Source organism: Podarcis cretensis (genome assembly GCF_951804945.1).
Source record: "Podarcis cretensis genome assembly, chromosome: 5".
Taxonomy (NCBI): domain Eukaryota; kingdom Metazoa; phylum Chordata; class Lepidosauria; order Squamata; family Lacertidae; genus Podarcis; species Podarcis cretensis.
The window spans coordinates 56,349,545-56,363,808 of record NC_137174.1 but is presented as its reverse complement, the minus strand read 5'-3'; the positions used below and the strand labels follow the sequence as shown (position 1 = coordinate 56,363,808).

The 14,264-nt window shown below is 43.3% G+C and overlaps 1 protein-coding gene across 6 annotated transcripts in view; it reads right to left on the bottom strand.

Moving 5' to 3' along the window:
• Positions 1–14,264, bottom strand: part of SH3PXD2A (SH3 and PX domains 2A) — a 259,361-nt gene that overhangs the window by 198,028 nt on the left and 47,069 nt on the right. Inside the window, exon 1 of one of the 6 annotated variants that reach the window (XM_079976080.1) lies at positions 9,007–10,303. The exons of the other annotated variants lie outside the window; for them this stretch is intronic. Within the exon in view, the coding sequence (XP_079832206.1) occupies positions 9,007–9,042 (36 nt within the window). The 5' untranslated portion in view covers positions 9,043–10,303. Of the gene's footprint in view, positions 1–9,006; positions 10,304–14,264 lie in introns of those variants that run through there. 6 annotated transcript variants of the gene reach the window in all.

The following is a 14,264-nucleotide window of genomic DNA, read 5'->3' as shown; positions in this document are numbered from 1 at the left end:
CCTTAGTCCATTTAGCTCAGTACTGTCTACACTGACTGGCAGCAACTCTCCAGGGTTTCAGACAGGGAAGCAGCTCCCTCTAAGTCTAAGACTATTATTGACACGTACTTGGGAAACAAAAAACTTATACAAGTGGAAGGTCCCCGTATTGGACACTAGAACTACTGATCAACAAAACACAAACTACACAGCAAGTTGTGTTTTGCTGACCAACAGGGAAATGGGTTAGCTGCAATTTTGCAGGAAGAGGATAAGCTTGTCACTTCTCTGTTGATATTTGGCAGAATACCAGGATTAATGGAACATAGGAAGCTGCCTTATATACTAGGTTTGCCTATTTATCAAGTTATTTTTATTTTCTTCATAAAATTTATACACCACTGGATTGTTAAAAAACAACAACAACCATCAAAGCGGTTCACAAAAAGATAAAACAAAAACTAGTTCAACATTGTCTCCACCGGGTGGCAGTGACCCTTCAGAGTCCAGGACAAAGGTCAGCAGCTTCACTAGAAATACTGGGGATTGAACTTGGCACCTTCTGCATGCAAAGCATATATTATGTCCCCCTCTAATAATGGATAATCAAATTATGTTTTGGACCCCTACTGCCACTTAATTTTTAAAAGTCTTTGTTAGTTCAACATCACTGGTCCACCAACAAATATTTTAAAACCTGTATCACAATTTCATTAACATAGTCCATAAGAGGAAATGTGTGAGCATCACCCGCTCCAAATACAGTGGAGCCCATGTAGAAAAGCTGCCCTGAAAAGTTCACCTAGTAGATGGAGCATAAATATTGCAAATGAATAAATGTGACCATATCACCAGGCTATAATGACAGCACTCCCATGTTGCCTTCAAAGCATGACAAAACTAGAGTGCAATCCCTTAAACATGAGGCAATCAGAAGAATTGTGAAAATTGGACTTGTATACCGAAAGGGCTATTTGCATGAGGTTACATCAATGTGGAATTTCATTAGAGCAGAAGGAAATAACAGTGTGAAGTTGACTAATTTAGTAATGTGAAGTGTGCTGGAAAGAAGCTTATAGAAATTAATATTGTATGAAGCAACAAAGTGTAAATGAAGAATGTGTAGCTGCTTCTATCAAACAATATGCAACAGATGGAAACTCGGGATAGGAATCACGTATTCAGTATATTTGAAGCCCAGGTGCCTCTCCCATCCAAGCCATCATATGTGCTAATTAAAGAAAAGAGCAGCTGCTCTCCTCTGAAAAGTAAAACCAGCTCTGCCGTCCGGGATCAAATGGAATGATTAACACACCCAGTGTGCCTTCCTAGAGCATTGTGGCTTTCCAGGGATCTAACTCAAACAGAAAAGGAAGCTCAGATGTGAAGTGGTGGGTGCTGGAAAAGTTTTGATTGAAACCTTTGATAGGTGAGGGGAATTCAAGAATACATTTCAAGGAGATTTTCCCTAGCGGGAAGCATGAATATAAGATTTATAGAGAGGAAAACCTTGGCTCACCTTAAATTTTGGCCCAAAAATGTTAGTGATTTTGTTCATAGAAAAAGCAACTAGCTTCCTATTAGGAGAACTGGCTGTATCAGATTATGCTGCCATGGCACTGGGCCCTGGTTACTAGTGCTGCAAACACACCCACACCATACATTTAAAGCATTCTTATACCACTTTAACAGTCATGGCTTCCCCAAAAGAATCCCAGGATCCATAATTTGTTAAGAGTGCTAATAACAGTAGCTCTGCAAGGGGGTCTTCTAACGACTCTCAGCACCCTTAACAAACGACAGTTCGCAGGATTCTTGTGGGGGGGGAGCACAACTGTTAAAGTAGTAGTAGTAGTAATATCTGTACTGCTTTATATTTTAAAGGAAAAAATCTCAAAGCAGTTTACAATCTACATTAAAATATCAGATAAAACAATCCAGAATAAAACATTACAGAAGAGTGCTTCTCTTGAAGGCAACATGGAAGTGCTGGTGTGGGTGTGACCCCTTGCCAACCAATGATACAATGCAAATGGGTAGGGAACGGGTGGCACTGTGGTCTAAACCACTGAGCCTCTTGGGCTTGCTGATCAGAAGGTGGGCAGTTTGAATCCGCGTGACAGGGTGAGCTCCTGTTGCTCGGTCCCTGTTCCTACCAACCTAGTAGTTTGAAAACACACCAGTGCAAGTAGATAAACAGGTACTGCTGCAGCAGGAAGGTAAACAGGGTTTCCGTGCGCTCTGGCTTCTGTCAAAGTGTTGCATTGCACCAGAAACTGTTTAGCCTTGCTGGCCGCGTGGCCCGGAAAGATAGCTGTGGACAAACACCAGCTCCCTCGGCCTGAAACAAGACAAGCGCCACACCCCATAGTTGCCTTCAACTGGACTTAACTGTCCAGGGGTCCTTTACCTTTACCTTACAACGCAAATAAACATAGGATATGAAATGGTTGGTGTTTGGTAATTCACTGAATTGCATCAAGAGTTTCAGCACTATCAGTTGTGGAGTGACTCAACATAGGTTTTTAGCACATCATGTGTGTGTTAATTGGCCTACCAATGCCCCAATGTCTGTGTCATCAGCAGCTGCTCTGTGAATAACAACCACTGTTAAGTAAGTAATTTCACTGCCTGTACTTTTCTGCATTTTATGTCCCTTGGACCTCACTTTTCATCATCAGAAACTCATGCATGTTGTCTTGAACTCTTCAAGAGCAGATGTGGTGAACCTTGTGCCCTCTAGAAGTTGCTGAACTCCAACTCCCACCCCAGCCAGCCTGGGCAATAACAAGGGATGATGGGAGTTACCCATCCAGCACCATTGCCACCATCCTCCCTTTCCTGCTTTAGTGGAAGGATGGAATCAACTGAAACAGCTAAAATGTAACAAGCTGAAACCTTTAGCACAATTTAGCAGCTTCACCTGCTAAATTTCTGCATGTCAGACAGTTCATTTACAGCCTCCTGCCAGAAATAAAAAGTTGACAGTGCTAATTTGTCCAGAGCAGTATAAAAACAACAAGGTGTGTGTGAGGGAAACACCTTTCTCTGTAAAGCCCAGCTGCTATCTCTCCTACTGGACTGCTATCTCACAGAGAGAGAGGCTCCGCCCTAATTCAAAGTGCTTTTGTACCTGGTCTATCATTTAGCCCTATGAGAACAGGGAAAACTCAATGATCTAGTAATTAAACTGCCATAGGAACAAAGTAATTGCAGGCTATCCCTTTCTGAAAACTCAAACAGGATAGCATGTTGTCTAAAGAGCTGCAACAACTTCAGAACACAACACAGGCACAGAAATTGCAACAGATAAGCCTTGGAATGTTATAACTTGCAGGAAAGGGCAGTCAAAAGTGATACTACTGCACCATTCCACCCAGCCCTGCTGGTGTTTTTAGAGATTCCAAACACAACTTTCTTGTCATGCTCTTTTCAAAGCGTATGATGCCTTTATTTCTAGAAGGAACACTAACAGATCATCATCACCACCACCACCACCACCAGCACCTTCTAAAGCAAAAGGATCCAATTCAAGTCATGCACACTAATACCAATAGGAGGAAATCTTTTTTGGCACAAGGTCTGCATTCCTTCACAAGCAACCTCCTGGAGGGAGGATGTCAGCAGCAGGCAGGACCAGAAACAGAAGCCAGTTGAGCAACAGGTATGACTCTTACCTTTGTGCAGCAGGCTCCATTCCAGCTCTGCAAAGGTCAGAGGTTTACACACAGAGATGGGGAGGCTGTGGCCTAGGGGGAGGGGCCAGGCAGAGAAGGATGACCAGCCTCCGGCTCTCCACCCTTTCACTGCACAGGATGAGACTGCATTCACTAGCCTGGCACATGTATAATTAGCTGCTCATGCCATGGTGTGGTTTGCCTCTAATGTGCTAATTGCCAGGAAGCAGCAAGCACTGGAGATGCAGGCAGAAACTTCACCTCAATCTGTTCTACATTTCGGTCAGAAGGCCCTCCTGCCCCGGGTGCACCACAAACTCCTAGTTCCTGTACCATTTGGAAGGCCCATTCCACAGGTTAAGCATCTTCTAAGTGATACATTTTTGGCTGGAAAACAAGTGTTTCCCATAAATCTTCCTGGTATGTTGCGTTTGTCTCATTTGACAACTGAGATTAGTAACTGAGCATGTTCCCACAAGCCTCCTGTTCAAACTTAGTTCCTTGAGTTGCTGGTTCTCCTGCTGGGGCTGTTTCTGCATCCATCCTCCATCTCTGTCCTCTTCTCAGGTTAGGCCTGTGTCATCCTGCCTCACGGCCCTTGGCTGCTTTTAATCATTAGCTCAGTGTTTGCATTGCTCACACTTGCCCAGAACAGGGAGAGGCTTCCAACTGTGTCACCATCACAGTCATACTGTTGACATGTGGAGCCAAATGCTGAAATATGCTGGTGCTGTATAATTATTTTATAATCATCTTGACTATAAAACAATGGACAGAGTGTTGGATTTTGACTCGTGAGACCAATATGGCTTTCTATCTAACCTTAGCCTACCCTCCTTTACAGGTTTGCAATAAGGACAAATCAGGCTATGTACACTGTCCTTAACTCCTTGAAGGAAGGCTAGGATATGATAAATATATGCTACAAATCACCATCTTAGTATGTCAAACTTGCAGGAGATCAAAATGTTAGGCTTTCTAAACTAAGTTGCCCTTTGGTCCCACAATGTATGTTAAAGAAAATTTTCACTTATTATTATGTTTCTCCTTTGATCCACAAACAACTCCTTGCTTTCCTGCAAGACACCTGCATCAGTATCTCTGCTGAGCATGCTAATTGCACTAAGATCCAAATAAGACACTCCCTTCCTGCCCAACAAACTATAAATTTAGGCACTTGACAAATAATTGTTTACCTGGACTTTTTGTTTACCTGGATCCCCCCCACCCCATGTATCCTCTCTCCTTGCTTACCTGATCAGCCTTACACTTTGTGTTGTTTTTTAATCAGAGCTGAGACAAGGGAGAGTGAATTTCAAAGAGCTTGACTTCAAAGAAACTTGCCACTGATTAGAGCGGGAAAAGATACCAAGCGCAGAAGGCTCATGCTGCATCTTTACAAATAGGCTGTGTCATACAAGACCCCTGGGGGGGCACTCCCCCATCTGTCCCCCTTCTTATATTTTCTCATCTGTGCCTCACAATCACTACAGTATTCAATTATGCTAAGGAAATTGAGTTTGAATGATCTGTTAACCTAAAATTCACACATTCAAGGGGGGCTGAGCATGTGGTTCGTAGTTTTATTAGCCACTTGACCCCAGAACTAGTGTTGTTGCTGTTGTTGTTACACCATGTCTTTATCAAATTTTATATACTGTTTGATCGTTAGAAAACCTCTAAGCTGCTTACAAAAATACAAAGTGAAACATTACAATTTTCAATAAAAAAAGAGTTTGAAATGGGTATTTTTAAATATTCAAAAGAAGGGTTAAAATCAACAGTAGCTAAAAAGAAATAAAACACATGTAACTTCTACATGTGTGTATATCCTTACCTAGTTCAATTTCAGAGAGTGGTGGTGGTGATTTATGTTCAGCCTATGACAATTTTGTTTTGGGGACCTACAAGGTCCTATGCTTTTTAATAATGATATTGTTATGAATTTGCGGAGTGGAGGCAGATTCCTCTAAAAGTCCTGGGTACCAGATTCCCTCCCAAAAATTTTTAGAGCTAGTAAATGTAGGAGATCACTAAATGCTTGAAGTCTTCACCCAGGTGTGAGAGCTTAGCAATCTAAAAATGAAGGTTGAATCAGTTTCTTTGCCAGAAATCACCTGGGGAAAAGAACTATCATGTACTACAAAGGAAGGTAATAGGTGATTGCCACAAATGTGATGTGATCCTCCAAGGAGGGGATGGTGAGCAGAGACAAAGGTCAGGTTTAGGATTTCAGTGTTCAAATGATGTAAGCTGTGAGGGGAAGGTTGCTAGGATATCAGGGGACATTATGTCACCACAGGAAAAAAGGATGTCCTTTTAAAATAAAGATCTGGAGGAAGCAGGGAAAACTCCATGTACACTGGCTGGGAAAGGCAGTACACAGAGACCATCGAGCATGGCCGGCTTCTGCTCTGGACCCAAGTTTGCTGAAGCTATAAGGGAGCAACAATGCATTTTTTAGGGGTTTGCACGCCCTCCACCTAAACTCAGGTGCATATATGTGTAAATAAACCATATTTATTAAATAAATTTACACCATGCCTCATTTCAAAGGAACACAAACCTGGTTAACTCAGTTGGTTAGAGCATGGTGCTGATAATGCCAAGGTTGCAGGTTTGATTCCCTTCTGGGAAAGCTGTATATTCCTGCGTTGCAGGGGGTTGGACTGGATGATCCTCAGGGTCCCTTCCAACTCTACAATTGTATGATTCTAAGTGTCAAGATCCTTGGAATCTTGCTACCGCTGTGCAGAGATTGGGGTAACGGGTAATAATATGAAGCTGCTGAGTTAGGTCATCAGGATACTAATGAAACTCAGCTGTATCACTCTGTATCATCTGAATGAGGTGAGGCTATGCAGATACTGGACTAATGCCCGTGGTGAGAAGGGGTTGAATGAGGGCAAACAAAAATGAACCTGAATCCTGACAAGCCAGAGGTCCTGGGTGTAGGTGGATCTCAGAAGTGGAAATGGCTAGAGAGCTTGTTCTGACAAGGTATACTCTTGGAAATATCTTTGTCACTGGAAGCTCAAGAGATGGATGCAATTGTGCCGTGTTGCACATTTCTTCATAAGCTTAATTTTGTTATACTGACCTATATTGGTGGCAGGCAGACCTAACTCTTTTTATGCACTTCAAGGACAGTATCACAATATATCCAAACTCCCTAAGACAGCAATCCTACACCTACTTTCCTGAGAAGCCCCATCAAACTCTATGGGACTTACTTATGAGCAGATACATATTGTATAGGAATGTGCTGTAAAATCCCACATTTGACATGGAGCAACTTCCTGGGGAGGGACGCGGGTGGCGCTGTGGGTTAAACCACAGAGCCTAGGACTTGCCAATCAGAAGGTCGGTATTTTGAATCCCTGCGACGGGGTGAGCTCCCGTTGCTTGGTCCCTATTCCTGCCAACCTAGCAGTTCGAAAGCACGTCAAAGTTGTTGTTTAGTCGTGTCCGACTCTTCGTGACCCCATGGACCAGAGCACGCCAGGCACTCCTATCTTTCACTGCCTCCCGCAGTTTGGTCAGATTCATGTTTGTAGCTTCGAGATCGCTGTCTAGCCATCTTGTCCTTTATCGTCCCCTTCTTCTTGTGCCCTCAATCTTTCCCAACATCAGGTTCTTTTCCAGGGAGTCTTCTCTTCTCATGAGGTGGCCAAAGTATTGGAGCCTCAGCTTCACGATCTGTCCTTCCAGTGAGCACTCAGGGCTGATTTCCTTAAGAATGGATACGTTTGATCTTCTTGCAGTCCATGGGACTCTCAAGAGTCTCCTCCAGCACCACAGTTCAAAAGCATAAATTCTTCGGCGATCAGCCTTCTTTATGGTCCAGCTCTCACTTCCATACATCACCGCTCCGCTCCGGCGGGAAGGTAAACAGCGCTTCCATGTGCTCTGGTTCGCCACATGACCCGGAAGCTGTCTGCGGACAAACGCCGGCTCCCTCGGCCAATAAAGCGAGATGAGCGAGATGAGCACTGCAATCCCAGAGTCAGCCACGACTGGACCTAATGGTCAGGGGTCCCATTTACCTTTTTAACTTCCTGGGGACATGACATTCACTTTGGACTTGGCAGCAAAGGAATAAACAGCCAAATGGAAAGACTGCAGAAGTATCAGGCACCAACAGTGGGTATCTTTAAGTTGCTGTAAACTAGACATAGCCTAATGAGGTTTGCATTGGTCAAGGATGTGAAACATTCATATTCCCAATCAATAAAGAAATGTTTGGTTCTGAATCCAAGCAGGGTGGATATTTCTACCCAGCTGCTTACAACTCTTTGTAGAGGCAAAGGTGGATGTAAACATGGAGCTCCACAGAAGCTAAATACCCACAAGAGTACGGAGGAAGAAATGCCATTTTAAAATGCCATTTGTAAAAAAACCAGAAGCCTTTTTAATAGGTATTTTAGGTCAAGATCTACCGAAAGGGAAATGTAAATTATTCATGTATGCGACAACTGCGGCAAGAATCCTAATAGCTCAGAATAGAAAATCTGGAGAAATAGCAACAAAAGAAAAATGGCAAGAAAAACTGATGGACTATGCAGAATTAGCAAAGTTAACAGACAAATTACATGAGACAGTAGTGACTTGAAAAAAGAATGGGAACCTTTTACAAATTATTTGCAGAAACAACAAAAAGAAATGGACTCATTGGCAGGATTTGAATAAACTTTCACAACTTTATTGATTTAAAAAATGGAGGATGACAATGTAACAACAAGGAATAGTATGTATACATGCAGAATACAACTATTACAGTAGTACCTCGGGTTACAGACACTTCAGGTTACAGACGCTTCAGGTTACAGACTCCGCTAACCCAGAAATAGTACCTTGGGTTAAGAACTTTGCTTCAGGATGAGAACAGAAATCGCGCAGCGGTAGCAGGAGGCCACATTAGCTAAAGTGGTACCTCAGGTTAAGAACAGTTTCGGGTTAAGAACAGACCTCTGGAACGAATTAAGTTCTTAACCCGAGGTACCACTGTAATGTAACAAACCAAAAGGGGAAGATGAGGGAAGTCCGGGAGGGGGAGAGTTGCAGAATTGTTTCTTTTCTTTTTTCCTTTTTCCTTACTTTTTCTTAATATTATAACTTTCTTATGAGATAATATGTATTGTAATGAATATAAAATTGTAAAACCCAATAAATTAAAGAGAGAGAGAGAGTATGGGGGAAGAGCAATTTGTCTTGAGATTTTAAGTTAAACAAGCAGTAGCTAAGCCCCCTCCTTGGTTCTAGAGAAAAGAAAGAAACAAGCTTGTCTGTCTCAGCAAGTGGATAAGACAAAAACAGACTGCAGAGAGAGAATGGGCATTATCAGACTCACCTTTGCCCTGCGAAACAATCTCTTTCCTTTCATCATTTTCTTTTTCTTAGTAGATGGAGGATGATTTAGAACCTTTTTCAGTAGATAAAGTTGCTTCTAGGGTATCTCTCCCTGTCTTCATTTATTTCGCACATGCAAAAAAACTTCTCATCACATTGTTTACCCTGATGTAACTTTCTGCTTCGTATACTGAAGGAAAGCTCAAAGACAGTAGCTGTGCAGGTCACACTGGTTTTCCCTACACACCCTCATCAAGAATGAAAACAGGAATTGGGTGTCAACCTGATCTACAAATCTTAAGGCGCTGGAAGGAGGGGGCACAAAAAGTATACAATAGCTCATCGCCTCAGACATTTGGAGAGCCTCATTTAAGTGACAGATAAACCAAAGAAAATAAAGTTTAATATAGCAAAGATAGAACGTCAAACAAGTTCTTAACTAGCCAGCCCTTGAAAATGTTCAGAAGTATAGCTCTGGGACCAAACAGCTGAGGATTTTTATCTACTATACATACTGACTGGTGGTAGCAGGGTTGGAGGTGGAAGTCCATCCTGGATTATTTGAATATTAGTTTTCTTTTGCTTTCAAAATGGCCTTATTCTGAATCAGACCTTTGGTCTATCTAACTCAGTGTTGTCTGCACTGACTGGGAATGATTCTCCAGGATTTCAGATGAGGGTCCCTCCCAACTCTACCTGGAGAAACCAGGTTTTGAACCTGGGATCTTCTAGATGCAAAGCAGATGCTGTATCACTGAACTAGAGCCCTTTTGTCAGAAAGTTGGCAGAAAAGCAAGAGAGAGAGAGAAGGCCACCTGCCCACCTCAAACTAGTATTATTTCATTTTTTTGTGGGTTCCAGGCTCCAGCTTGAAGAAGAATGCTCCATACCTAGCCAGACATTCTGCTCCTGATTAAGGGCCAAGGCAAATCTGCTGACTTGGGGAGGCTCTGTTTCAGGCAGGATGCTGTACAGCCCTACCAGCCATACTGTCACTATTGAGTAGCCATCTGCTATTTCACTATTAGTCCTCCCTTCTCCAGCTCCTGGAGGACAATGAGCTAAGAGGAGGAGTGTCACCCTCTTCTTGCAACAAAAACACTGCCTGATGTCTCACACGCACAAGAACTGCAGTTAGTCCAATATTCCATCTTGACAACAAACACAATGGTCAATATCCAATGAAGTAGATCCACTAGTGCAATGATTCCACTTGTGCAACCTAACTTGCCCACCCTCTCCTCTCCTGCTGTTCTGGAGAGTTGAGGAGGAACTCAGAACAGATTTAGGGTGCAAAAGAGAGTACAGAGTTTTTGTAAATGACCTTTGCACTGCCAAGAGTCATTGAGCTAGCCTATCTGTTGTTGTTGTTGTTGTTGTTGTTGTTGTTGTTGTTCGCATCCGTTTGTCTCCGGAGACAGTGGAAGAGTGCATCTTTAGGGATAAAGTCAAACCACCGAAGAGTTACAGTGCTTGTTGTGGCTGTAGAGACTGATACAGGAGAGACATATTTTACTGCAGATGGGGCAGATAAAGGGGTCCTGTTTTGCTGCTACAGGTGCACCATGGCGTTCCTATTTTTGTGCTCCTCCCAGCAGTCATTCCTTCTCTGGTCACTGCTGTGGAAACAGAACCTGACTATCTCCAGGAACCGCAATTGTCTCCAAGGGATTCCCACACAGTGGGGTTGATGTTGCCAGTCTTCATGTCACATTTGCAGACATCTTTGTAACACAGAGTTGGTCTGCCATGGGCCATGTGTCTGAAGCCAGCTCCCCGTAGAGCACATCCTTGGGGATCCTATCATCTTTCATTCTGTGTACATGACCAAGTCAACATGGCCAGAGGTTGTTGAATGGCTTTCTGTCAAGGATACTTTAGTTGAGATTCCTGAATGGCAGGGGTTGGACTAGATGACCATAGGGGTCTCTCCCAATACTACAATTCTATGATTCTACGACCCAAGGCTGGCGTAGACTATACTGAGATAGATGGACCAATGGTCTGACTCAGTCTATGGCAGTTTGCTATGTTCCTACGATGGACGAAAATGTTTTCAACTGAGAATGTTTGGAGGTTGAGAACCTTTTACACCCCACACCCATCTGTATGTTTATTCCCCACCCACAGTTACATCAAGTCATGCAGGCACTCTCAAAACCCTGGAACAGGCTTCAAAACGAGACGTTGCTACCCGGCAGCTTGAAGAAACATGGCACATGCAAGCCTTGTTGGAAAATGTGACCTTAAAATTAAAAGAGGTGGGGACGAACTGCAACTGACAGGTCCATCTGTAACTTTTCCAGTCTTGTTGGGGCAATTTCCCAGCGGCACTTATATACAATAATGTAAATAAACTCCCCATAACCTTATGCTGGATATTTCTGAAAGCAAAGAGCGTCTCTCATCGCAAGCCAAGGGATGTGAGCACAACAGGCACTTCTCATCTCGTTCTCTGCACCCTTCATAAAAGTGAATGACTGCATTCACGGTACAAAAGCAGAATTGTGTTTTAGGGCTGTGGGCGAGAGTGCCATGCCATTTTCTGGTACCATAAATAACTGAGCGCACACAGTAGTTAGCTGAGCAGAGGGGCTTGCAATTGAGGCTTGGGGTGTGTTTTGCTCTTTTACTACTCCGTGAAGGAGTTAATACATCATCGTAATTCCCTGGCTGGCACCATCATCCTGTGGTCACTAACTACATACATTCATTTCCCATCTGATGTAATTAGCCTTTGGGCCTCTTCCAAAATAACCCTGTGCGTTGTTCACTGATTGGATTTTGAAAAGAGACTGCATGAGAGTCTACAAGCGCAAATGTTTCACGGGAATCAGTTGTCTATACAATTTGGATTGTATAGACCTAGGACTGCACTGACATATCAAGTAGGGGAATTTTTTGGTTTCCACCTAATTTCCACATGTAGGTCCTCACAGCATCGCTATGAGTACAAAGTAACAAATCCATTCTCAAGATGTCAGGGATGGGGGAACCTGTGGCTCTCCAGATGTTGTTGGACTTCATCAGCCCTAGAGTGATGGGAGTTGAGATGCAGCAACATCCACAGGACTGCAGGTTCCACACCCCTGGAATATGTTTAAGCCCCATACTGGAGTTTGTCCCATTCATTCCAGAAGTACATGTCTGATATAATGCACAGTATTTAGAGCAGGAATAAGCCAAAGTGGTGCTCTCCAGAAGTTGCTGGACTCTAGTCCCAGCCACCCTGTCCAATGGTCAGGGTTGATGGAAATTGTAGCCAAGCAGCATCTTGGAGATTACCACATTGGCTACCCCTGATTTAGGATCTATTTAAAGGTGCATCACTAAAATTACAGCCACCTGTTACTGTATCATGCAAGACAGAGGAATATACCTTCAAAACTATAGCACTTTATATAGTTGCAAAATGTGGAATATTTTAGTGCAGTGAACCAAATGCTCTTTCACACTAGAGAGCTAGTGTGGTGTAGTGGTTAAGTACAATAGATTCGTAATCTGGGGAACCGGGTTCGCGTCTCTGCTCCTCCACATGCAGCTGCTGGGTGACCTTGGCTAGTCACACTTCTTTGAAGTCTCTCAGCCTCACTCACCTCACAGAGTTTTTGTTGTGGGGGAGGAAGGGAAAGGAGAATGTTAGCCTCTTTGAGACTCCTTAGGGTAGTGATAAAGTGGGATATCAAATCCAAACTCCTCTTCTTCTCTCCACATACAAATGTGTTTATTATTTGACTACCAACAAGCCTCTAGAGCAACCCAGATTTTAAAATGCAATAGTCCAGGCACAACCTTTAATTCTTACTCAAAACTTGATGTTTAGGTAAAACTCATCTGCCAGTGATTATACTGGAAGACAGAACAGTCCTGAAAATAATAGCCATAAACAAAATCACATTTTAAAGTCTGAAGATTCTACGCAGCTTTTGCCCAGTGCTAAAAATACTTCCTCATCAATATGTAAAGATTTGCTAATGAGGCCTACCGTGGCAGCATCTTGCTCTGATCAGAAGATGGAGTATGAGCCAAAAGCTACACTTTCCAGCAACCTTCATATGCAGAGTTCTTTTTATGTGGATCCTTCTTCAAGGTCTCATGCTGCAAAACACTTGTCTCCAAGGCTGCTCCCTTAATAGCTATATCCAGGATTTGACATCATTCTTTCACTCATTTATTTAAGAGAATCCAGACAATTTTACTGCAAAACTGTTGCATTCCAAGACAATTTGTGTTGTCATCTTTAAAAAAACACACACCCTGAATTGTTATATTTTTCTGACCTTGAATGTAATTGTAATGCCATTGTGCCCAGTGAGAACTGACAAAGTACTATTGTTCTACCCGCCTTTGACACCTGCCTGACAAGCAGAAATTTAACTGATGAAGCTTTCTCCATCCATGTATCTTCATGCAGTCAAAAGTGGTCACTTGAACTTCCATCTTGAAAACAACAAAGGTAATACTAGATTGACTAGGGTGGTGTACACACCATACATTTAAAGCACGTGACTTACTGCAAAGAATCCTGGGAACTGTAACTTTGTGGTCAAGGTTGCTGGGAACTGTAGCGCTGTTAGGGGTGCACTACAGTTCCCAGGATTCTTTGGGGTAAGTCATGTTAAGTTTGCTTTAAATGTATGCCGTATACAGGGCCTAAACAGTTCCTACATTCTCGAGGCATGGGGCTACAGCTCAGCTGTAGAGCAGTAGTGGCTCATGTGGTGACGTGGGTGGCGTACCACTGATCTCCTGGCTTCCAAATACAGCACACCACTAGCATTTATTGGAGGCAGAGAGGGAGGTGCAGGGAGCTCAGGGCTGCGCAGTGTGGCAGAGCCAATTCAAAGCTCTTGCCATTATGTACCTGCACAGCCAGGAGCTCCCTGTGCCTCACTCCTCACCCTCCGGTAAGCAACAGTGACCTGCTGTGTTTGGAAGCTGGGAGTGCAGTGGTGCCCTACCCAACTCTGTCCAGGGAGCTGCAGTAGTAAAGCACATGCTATCCATGCAGGCAGCATTGGGTTCATTCTCCAATTAAAGCAGGGGTGGAGAACCTGTGGCCCTCCAGATGTTGTTTACTGGATTCCAAGCCCCATCAACACCAGCCAACATGGCAATGGCAGGAAATGTAGTCCAACAACATCTGGAGTTAAAGGATAACAAGCACCAGGGCTGGAAGAACATCTGCCCAAGCCCCAGGAGTCAACCGCTCAGAGAGTAGACAGTGATAAACTAAATGTACCAACAAGTTGGCTCAGT